The sequence below is a fragment of the Entamoeba nuttalli genome (genome assembly GCF_000257125.1).
Source record: "Entamoeba nuttalli P19 unplaced genomic scaffold asmbl_2251, whole genome shotgun sequence".
NCBI classification, from domain to species: domain Eukaryota; phylum Evosea; order Mastigamoebida; family Endamoebidae; genus Entamoeba; species Entamoeba nuttalli.
The window spans coordinates 1-9,350 of NW_008575182.1; the positions used below are offsets into that span (position 1 = coordinate 1).

The following is a 9,350-nucleotide window of genomic DNA, read 5'->3' on the forward strand; positions in this document are numbered from 1 at the left end:
ACTAATTCATTTAAATAATATAAGAAATATATAATTAATGACTAAAAATTAATACCTAAGAAAAAGAGTTATAGGTTATTATGAAATAATTCAAAACAGCATATTTAATTGAGAGAATATTTTGTTAAAAGAATATAATTCAATGAATTAGTAAGAGTCAATTAGTTTTTGCTTCTAAAGCACATTTAAGATTTTCAAGTTTCATTACACATTGTTTAGTATTTTGAATTTCTTGAGATATTTTAAATTTCTAAATGAAATAAGTTTTATTCTTTCATTTTAGGTCTAATATATCATTTTAACAAACTTCATTTTCAACAATTTCATATTTTCCATCAATTTCTCTTACTAACATTTTATTTTCTTTTTTTTGAAGCTCTTTTTCTGATTTTTCTTTTTTGAGCTAATGAATAAATAAAATACATCCAAATGAATAGTAATTTTAATAAACAAACTTTTTCTATTTCTTTATGTAATTCAGCTTCATCTTCTTTTAGTTGAATAAAAGAAGGAGATAATGCATTATCATTTAATTTATTTATTTGTTCGTTTAATTGTTTAATTTGTTCTTTGTATTCTCTTATTTTATCGTTTAACATTTGTAATTCATTTTGATCTGTACCAATTTGATACTGTATTTTTGCATTAAGAAATTTTAATTCAATATCATAATCAGTCATTATTCTTACACATTCTGCTTTCTTCATTTTTATATCATTTTCACTTTTGCTTAATTCTTCTTTTAATTTATTTAGTTTATTCATTTCTTCTTGTTTACCTTTCTCTGGTTTTGTTGTTCTTTTCATGGACAAGTTTTGTTTTTTGGTATTTTGAAGTTCAATTTTTTCAAATAAACAGGTAAAATTTTGTCTATCATATCTTTTTTATTTCAATTTAAAAAGATAATTCAATGTGTCAAAGTTAAATGAGTTAAAGAGTCTTTAAATTTATAAGACTATTATACATCAACAGAAAATAATTTACGAACATTGTTATTTCGTTTATTTATTATTTTTATAAGAGAATAAATTAATGAAAAAGTATTTTAATTCAAAAGTTATCCTTCACGAGCAAACATTTGGGAAACAAAGAAGGAACCATTTTCATCATATTGTTCTTTTGTACAATACCTTTCAACAATAGAGGATAAAGCACCTGTACAAGCAGCTCCATACCATGCAAGTACCTCACTATTATCAAATACATTAACTTTTACATGTGCATTATTTCCTTGATCTTTAAGAATCTTTATAATATCGTTTTTAATTCTTGTTCCCATTCCCTTTAACTTAGAAGCAGCTCCAATCAAGTTGATTGTTCCAAATAAATCACTTCTACAATCAATTGGGCATTTCATAATACAATCAACAATCATTTTTGCAACACCTTGCATTTCGTTCTTTTTATCAATTGACATTGGAACAATTAATGGTTCAATAACATCACAACAATTTATGGAAATAACTTTGCCATCAGGAAGAGTATATTCTTTGATAGTATCTTCAACCCCATCAAGTCTAGCAACTGAGTAATTTTCCTTAATAGTATTCAATAATTCTCTATCCTTATCAATATTAAGAGTATATCCTTGTTGTGCTAAAATACTAGCTAAATGAGTAGAACAATCTAATCCACCAAAACATTGTTTATCACTTGCATTAAAAATGTAAGTACCATTATAGAATGGGAAAATACTAACAAAACTTTCTCCAAAGTCTACAGTTAGTCCAGTTTCAAGATCAAGTGGAATTAAGGCACAATTTCCAGTTAGTTCAAAGTAAAGCCCTGGGGTTTCAAACTTCTCAAAGAATAATTCACCATATTCTTGTTTTCTTAAATTTGGACATAGAGCTTCTTCTGTAACAATAACTGGTCTTGTTGAAGCATCAACACCCATATTTTCATCAAACACAAATCGTAAAATTCCTTCAATGTCATCATAGTCAGAGATCATTCCCCTATTAATGGGATAATGATAGTCTTTGATGTTATTATTAAAAACACTTTCTCCATAAATCTTTCCAGTTTCATGTTCTCCAATAACGTTTCTGATAATACAAGATGGTGCTTCATCTTCTGCAGTTCCAGCTTTTATACTGTAAGAACCAATATCAAGAACAATAGGAACTTCTTCTACCATAAAAAAATAATTAACTGAATTAATTAGTTCAGCTGAAAACCATATTTTAATATTTGTGTTGGCTTTTCGTGGCTAATTTGTTTTTACCAATTATTTTAATATATATTTTATTTTTATTATTATAATGAATAACCAAAAATAATTTAATTTATTAATATAAATAATATGTAATTATTTATGAGATGAATATTAAACACTTTTCATTGTGACATTGAACTAGAGGGTGCAGGTGGTGCTATAGTTCTAGGAATAGAGGCTTGAAGAGAAGGCTGTAAAGGGGGTTGTATTGTTGTAGGAGGTAGTCTAGAGGGAATAGAAAGATTCATTTCTTCATTTAAATTAATTTCAGTAACAATATTCATTGGGATAGGTAAAGCAGATACTACAGGAATAGTGAGATTTTGTTGGGAAGAAGGGGTGTTAAGATCATTAGTAATAATTCTTGAAGATAAAGTAGTAAGGGCTTTTTCTTCGTTTGCTTCTTTTTCTAAATCCTTTCTTTTATTTTCTTTTGCTAAAACTGTATATTTTTCTCGTTCTTTATCACTGAGATTTTTCCACATCACTGATAACCTTTTCATTACAGCACTTCCACTAATGCCATCATTAACAACACTATCTCTTTTAACTTTACAAAATAAAAGATAAGGATGCCAATCTTCTTTTCTTCTTGATGTATCTGCTTTACGTTTCTTTTTCATTACAGCAGCATTTCCAATTAATACTGATTCAATATATGCTAATTGTTCATAAACAACTTTAACTTCATGTCCTGCTTTTTTCCACCTTTTATCAACTTTTTTTTCAGCTTCTTCTTCAGACAAACCAGAAGCCAAAAGACTTCTTTTAACAAACATAGTATAAATTTCTTTACTTAATGTTGCAATTTCTTCTTTTTTTCTTCTTTTTAATTCACGTGCCCCTTCCTTTTTTGGTTTCTTTTCAGATTTTTTCTTTTCTTTTTTATCACGAGAGTACCGTTCTTCTGAGTAAGAAGAAGAAGCTGATGAACTAGAAGAAGATGACTCACTACTTGAACTACTTGAAGATGTACTTCTTCCCATATTTATATATAATTTAGCTTATTCAGTTCTCTTCATTTAGATAAAAAAAGCCTAAGATAGATTTTTACAAATATTTTGAGTAATTATTTTTTCTTTTATATAACAATATTTTTATTGTTAGATAGTAATTTTTTAGGGTTTATTTTAAGATTATTATTTTTAGATTTTAAGATTAAATAGAAACCAATAAATAACAAAAAATAATTTTTGTTTTATTTACAAAAAAATTTTTCTTTTATGATAATTTGAATCTCAAATTATTAATGGTTGTTATCACTCTTATTTGTTCTGTTATTGCTTTCATTGAATTTATTTGTTCTGTAGGTATTATAATTGTTGGATTTTCTACTGATTTATTTGATCAACAAATTGAAGATAACAAACCAGGAACAATACTTTTGTGTTGTTATACGATTGTGTATAGTCTGTTAATTTCATTTGGTTCTATCAAAATTATGAACCATTTATTTAAAATGGTTTTAATAATAATTGTGTTATTGGGATATTTAAACATTGTCCCAGTTGTTTTTTCACTTTTACAACTATTTTCATTAGATGTTTGTTCTTTGTTGTGTTTATCTACAAAAAATATTAACGTTCAATATAGTCATTTGATACATGGATAATGATAATTATTATTATACTAACATTAATTATTGATATCTTCTTCTTACTTCATTCCTTATTTTCTATTTATTTCACAGTATATTGTTTTGTTTGCTACATATTGTTTTTGAATAAGACATATTCTAAACCACCAAATAATATATCTACAGATGACATTGGTTTTACTCAATTAACAGAGGATATGTCAAGTAATGGGGTAATGTATTTTTCATATGCACCAGGTTCTACAAATCATTTTAGAAGAAGGGTATTAGAGAATGACATTCAACAATTGACAAATAAATGCATTACTACAGTAGTATGTTGTTTAACAAATAATGATCTTACCCGATTAAATATGAATGGTTATCAACAAGTGTTAGAGTCTCATGGAATTACTTATCTTCATTGTCCAATGGTTGATTATTGGATTCCTGAAAATAGAGCGTTATATGATTCAATGATAAATAGAGTTAAAACAGTACTAGAAAATGGTGAGGTTGTATTAGTTCATTGTAATAGCGGGAAAGGAAGGACTGGATTATTTGCAGCAGGAGTACTTTCAAAGATTTTACCTGGAGAGTCAAGTTCATATTATATTAAACAAATTAGACTATGTCTTCCAGGTGCTTTTGATACATTTTTACAACGACTTTATTTTCATATGTATATCAATAAAATATATTAATTAGAATAACTAAATAAGTATAAATTTTTTGAACTTTTATACATTAGGTCATTCAATTTAATTATTCTTTTTGTTTTCTTGTTTTAGAAGCATTTATCTATGACTTAAATCTAAGTGTATAGAATTTTTAATATTCTAAGAATTATTCATTTTGTACTAATAGTGATATTAATTATTCTGTTATTTTTGTTATTATTACTTAACTCTTAGCAAACTATTCAAAATAAATTTACTTTAAGTTATAAAGTTTATATCATTTCTTTCTTGATTGGCTAAGTTCTTTGGTAATATAGAGCTTTTTTTTATAGTACGTTACAATTAATTATAACATTATTTATTTGTTAAAACAGAAAATAGAGAAAACCCACAAAAACTAAAAACTCAAAAAAGTAAATGGAACCAATGGGAAACGTAGTTAGTTGGGATGAAGATGAGTCAAGAGATATCAATAGTTATGGTGAAGACAATTACATAAAACAAGGTAATAGAACAGAAGAACTAATTGAAGAAGGAGATGAAAATAAATATGAAATAACATATCGAGAACATTTAATGAAGATTCCTGATGTTTTATTTAAACATTATATTAAATATCATCCCATGAGACTTACTGAAAAAGAAAGGATATTATTAGAGGTACTTGATTCTGCTTTAGACGTAAGTGAATATACTGATAACGTTGATGTAGCACGGTCTGATTATGGGATGTATTATTTTGGTAGTTATAGTTATTATTCACAAAGAGATGTTAGTATTAATAAAAGAACGAAACAGCAAATTATTAAAGAACAACACCAAGAATTAAAACAAATTATTATTGGGTTATTAATGGGAAATAGTTATAGAGATTGTATTAAGTTGTTACATAATCCAGCATTATTGGAAGAATGTATTCAAAATTGTTTTGAAGTTGGAAGACGATTTAAAATCAGTAATCCACATTTAATGAGAACAACATATCAAAAAATGATGCATATTCTTCAAGATGCTATTTTATATAACCCCAGTTTTATTGGTCCAGAATTTGAACAAACAAAAAAGTTTAAAGAAATACTTACTGTTGGTTTATTTGCTAAAGAAAATCATTTAGAAGATGTCTTCAATGAACCAAAATTTAGAGTTGCTGTATTACCTGCTGTAGGAAGTGGTATTGAAAGAGAAAATGCTAGAAAAGAAATTATTGCAAAATATGGAGGTAAAACTGAAAGAATGTTATTAAGTATTTCAGATGGGTTTGCATCTGCTGCATCTATGTGTGGTGTTGTTCATCAAATGTTACATGATCTTAAAACAAGATATCAAGAATCAACACCATTTACTGATTTATCAATTAAGTGGGGTGTTAGAGGAAGTAGAATAAGTCATAGCCATTCAGAACAATTTATCTTTGTTAGTCAAAGTTTAACATTATGGTGGAATGTTATGCAAAATATGCCACGATTATGGAATATTACTGATAGAGAATTTCTTAGTGGAAGTAATTATTCCTTAGTAAATACTGGTCAAGGTCTTCAAAGAATGCAATCAGCACCTAATGTCTCTGAAGCTATGCATCAAATTTTAGCACATACAAAACAAAAACTATGTAATGATGGATGGAGAGGTTTAAGTGTAGTTCATATGGGAGATCAAGATGTTCCAAACTGTTTATTTTTTATTGATAAATATTCACAAGTACCATGGATTGTTGCTCCAATTGTAAAGACAACTACACGTATTATTAAAGATGATAATAAACGATTAGATAATTTTTTTACAAAATACACGAGAGAACAATGGTCAACTTTAATTTATCGTGACTTTTTCCAACATGGGTTTGATGGAAGTGGATCAGATGGAGGAAGTTGTATTGATGGTAGGTTAACTTCCAGTTGGAATTGGTGTTCAATGATTGAGAGGTATATCTTCTATCCATTTTTCCTAGTAACTGATTTTGAAGGATTTGAAGGTCCATACAAAAAGTAATTTTAAGGAGTTTTTCTTTTTTTTTTTTGAATTTAAGATTCTTATTATATCTAAAAAAATCTTGATTTTCGTTTTTTTATTACTATTTTTAGATTTTTTCGTTAAAAAAAAATATAAAAAGAAAACTAAAAAATAAGAATATTATGATGAGTTATAAAATTAATCTAAAACTTATTGATGAAAGTTGTAGTTTTTGGGAAAAACAAATGAAATTTGCAAAAACAGTTGATGGAGAAATTGAAAAGCTTACAGGGATAATGATAAGTTATGGGAATTATATTGAAAGTTTTGTTACCCAAATTAATCCCAAACCAATTCATATAGGTTTGTTAATATTTTAATAATCTAAAAATTTAATACTGAGTTATAGATATACAATCTCTTTCTACAATTTTGAATGGATTTAGATCAGTTTGTGATACGTTTTTAATGTTACAAAAACAGTTTCAAGATCTTATCTTACAACCAACCAAAATTATAAATAACAAAATTGATGAATTAAAAAAACCAATTAAAGAAGCAAAAAAGAATGAAATAAATGAAATTACAGCATTTCAGTCTCATAAAATTCATGAATACTTAAAAGTTCAAACTCCATTATTTTTTGTTGATTATTTTAGAGTATTTGTTTCACATTATGAATTAGGAAAAACATATATTCCAGATTTAAATATATATCAGGATATGTATAACAAAGCAGTACTTGTTTGTTTTATTTAATTTTAATGTTATGAGATATAATACAAAATTCATTTTTTAGAAGTCTCAATTAGAAGAACCTTCTTTAGAGAAAACAATTATTTATAGTCAACCATTAATATCAATATTAACTGCTGAAGGAAGAACAGTAAATCAGTTACCAAGAGCAATTGAAGAAATATTTAAAATATTATATACAAAAGGATGTTATACAAAAGGTATATTTAGAGAAAATAGTCTTGCTAATAAAGATACTATTGATAAATTAGTTGTATCTATTAGTTTTTCTTCTTTTGAACAATACCCACCTGAAGTAACGTCTGCGGTTTTAAAATCATTTATGAGAGGAATGATAGAACCAGTTGTTGATATTAATACGGCACTTACATTAATAGAGACATGGAAAAATGTTTCAGAATCAACATATGGTTTGAAAGATAAAATATCAGGAGCAATAGCACTTATTCAATCTCTTCCTCCTTCTCATTTTACAATGTTCTCTCAATTTATGAAACTTTGTTATAAAATTCATACATATAGTGATATTAATTTAATGAATGCAAAAAATTTGGCTGTGTGTATTGCTCCAGTAATTATTCATATTCCAAATGAAACATTGGAATCCACATCATTATCTATTTCTTTTATTACATTTGTAATAGAAAATTATCCTTCTATTTTTCCTGATGATGTAGATAAAAATTTATATAGAAGAACGTTGAGTCAAAATGTACTTCAAATAAAACAAAAAGTGGTAGAACATTCAGAAATTATTTCTCCTCAGAAACAGACGTTCTTATCTCCTAAGAAAACAATTCCTCTTAAAGATATACCAAATCATCAAAGAAAAATATCATCTTCATGTCCAAATTCTCCACGTTCAATTGGTTTAATAAGAAGTCAACAAAAAGAAATACACAAAACACAACAAACAATATCTACATTACGTAAAATAAATGAAGATAACACAAAGTCTCAAACAGAATTATCTTCTCCACATAAAATATTACTAAATGAAACGTATCAAAAATTAAAACCATCACATTCACAAATTTCTATTGATGAAATGGAAAACCAATATTCATGTTATAAAGAAAATGAATATAAAAAATATCATCCACCAAAACCATCAGTACCATCTTCTGTTGCAATGTTAGCAAAAAAATATTCATCAAAGACAAATGATTTTAATTAAATCTTGTTTTTAAAAATTTGTTTTTACAAAATAAAATAAATAAAAAATTGAATGAAAAGTAAATAAGAACTATATCATCCTATAATCTAACTTATTTAGCTTTGGCTTGAATATCAGCAAGAAGAGCACCTCTAGTGTTTTCTTGTACTTTAGCATCAGCAGCAATAACTGGTGCAGATCTATCATTACTTTCAACTTTCTTTAATTCTTTACCTTCTTTAATTCCACTAAGAAGTTCATTTCTATCACCTTTCTTAATTTCTACATTTTCAATAACTGGTGCACTTTTATCAACAGTTTCAGCATGTTTGAGTTTTGCATCAGAAATTCCAGCAAGTACTTTAGCGTCCATTCTGTCAGAAAACAAGAAACTGGAATATTAAATATGTCTAAGAATATTCGTAAGTTCTTAACCTTTGTTCTAATTTTATTTTTATCCTGTCTTTCACCTCTTCTTCATTTCTAGATGTAGAGTTAGAACTCCTTTTTTCCTGGGAATTTCTTCGTTTGTTGTTTCTTTTCTCCAGATAATTCGCAGTGTAACAATGAACCATTAATATTAAATTAAATTTATAATTTGCTTTTACTATTATTTTAATTTCTGAATTTATGGATAAAAATATTAACTCTAGATTCATCTCTCAAAATTAGTTTATATAAAATATCCTTTCTAAAGTTAATCCATAACGCATTCGTGGCAGTGAGTTGTCATCTTCAATTTGTGAAATAATAGTTTATCTCATATTGTTTTCTTTTTTCCTTCTTTATTTAGAAATAAAAGTATCTCAAATATCATTTAAATTATTGTGAAATATTATAACAAGAAAAAATACAATCTGATAATATTTTTTACTAAAATAAAATTTAGTTAAATAATATAAATAGTTAAAGTTAATTTCTAGTAATAATAATTTACATAAAATGAATGTATAATAGAAGAAATAAAATATGTAAATGAAAAAAGAATCATAAATAGAATAATTATAATAAAAA

At 26.1% G+C, this 9,350-nt stretch overlaps 7 protein-coding genes across 7 annotated transcripts; 3 read left to right on the plus strand and 4 right to left on the minus strand.

The window, feature by feature from the left end:
* Positions 1-183: 183 nt before the first annotated feature.
* Positions 184-764, minus strand: ENU1_015930 (viral a-type inclusion protein repeat-containing protein, putative; the record flags this gene model as incomplete). The annotated part of the gene is made up of 2 exons (XM_008856843.1): positions 184-250; positions 456-764. Coding segments are annotated over 2 exons (376 nt in total), but the record flags the coding sequence as incomplete, so codon positions are not given.
* A 293-nt stretch (positions 765-1,057) lies between these two features.
* Positions 1,058-2,140, minus strand: ENU1_015940 (actin, putative; the record flags this gene model as incomplete). Its single annotated transcript, XM_008856844.1, has 1 exon — positions 1,058-2,140. The coding sequence occupies one exon, from the start codon at positions 2,138-2,140 to the stop codon at positions 1,058-1,060; it is 1,083 nt and encodes a 360-aa protein (XP_008855066.1).
* Positions 2,141-2,340: 200 nt separating this feature from the next.
* ENU1_015950 (high mobility group (HMG) box domain containing protein) lies at positions 2,341-3,204 on the minus strand (the record flags this gene model as incomplete). The annotated part of the gene is made up of 1 exon (XM_008856845.1): positions 2,341-3,204. The coding sequence occupies one exon, from the start codon at positions 3,202-3,204 to the stop codon at positions 2,341-2,343; it is 864 nt and encodes a 287-aa protein (XP_008855067.1).
* A 263-nt stretch (positions 3,205-3,467) lies between these two features.
* ENU1_015960 (hypothetical protein) lies at positions 3,468-4,498 on the plus strand (the record flags this gene model as incomplete). The annotated part of the gene is made up of 2 exons (XM_008856846.1): positions 3,468-3,761; positions 3,812-4,498. The coding sequence occupies 2 exons, from the start codon at positions 3,468-3,470 to the stop codon at positions 4,496-4,498; spliced, it is 981 nt and encodes a 326-aa protein (XP_008855068.1).
* A 393-nt stretch (positions 4,499-4,891) lies between these two features.
* On the plus strand, positions 4,892-6,463 carry ENU1_015970 (hypothetical protein; the record flags this gene model as incomplete). Its single annotated transcript, XM_008856847.1, has 1 exon — positions 4,892-6,463. One exon carries the CDS (start codon positions 4,892-4,894, stop codon positions 6,461-6,463), a length of 1,572 nt encoding a protein of 523 aa, XP_008855069.1.
* A 429-nt stretch (positions 6,464-6,892) lies between these two features.
* ENU1_015980 (RhoGAP domain containing protein) lies at positions 6,893-8,357 on the plus strand (the record flags this gene model as incomplete). The annotated part of the gene is made up of 2 exons (XM_008856848.1): positions 6,893-7,168; positions 7,224-8,357. The coding sequence occupies 2 exons, from the start codon at positions 6,893-6,895 to the stop codon at positions 8,355-8,357; spliced, it is 1,410 nt and encodes a 469-aa protein (XP_008855070.1).
* Positions 8,358-8,448: 91 nt separating this feature from the next.
* On the minus strand, positions 8,449-8,709 carry ENU1_015990 (actobindin, putative; the record flags this gene model as incomplete). The annotated part of the gene is made up of 1 exon (XM_008856849.1): positions 8,449-8,709. The coding sequence occupies one exon, from the start codon at positions 8,707-8,709 to the stop codon at positions 8,449-8,451; it is 261 nt and encodes an 86-aa protein (XP_008855071.1).
* Between the last annotated feature and the right edge of the window lie 641 nt (positions 8,710-9,350).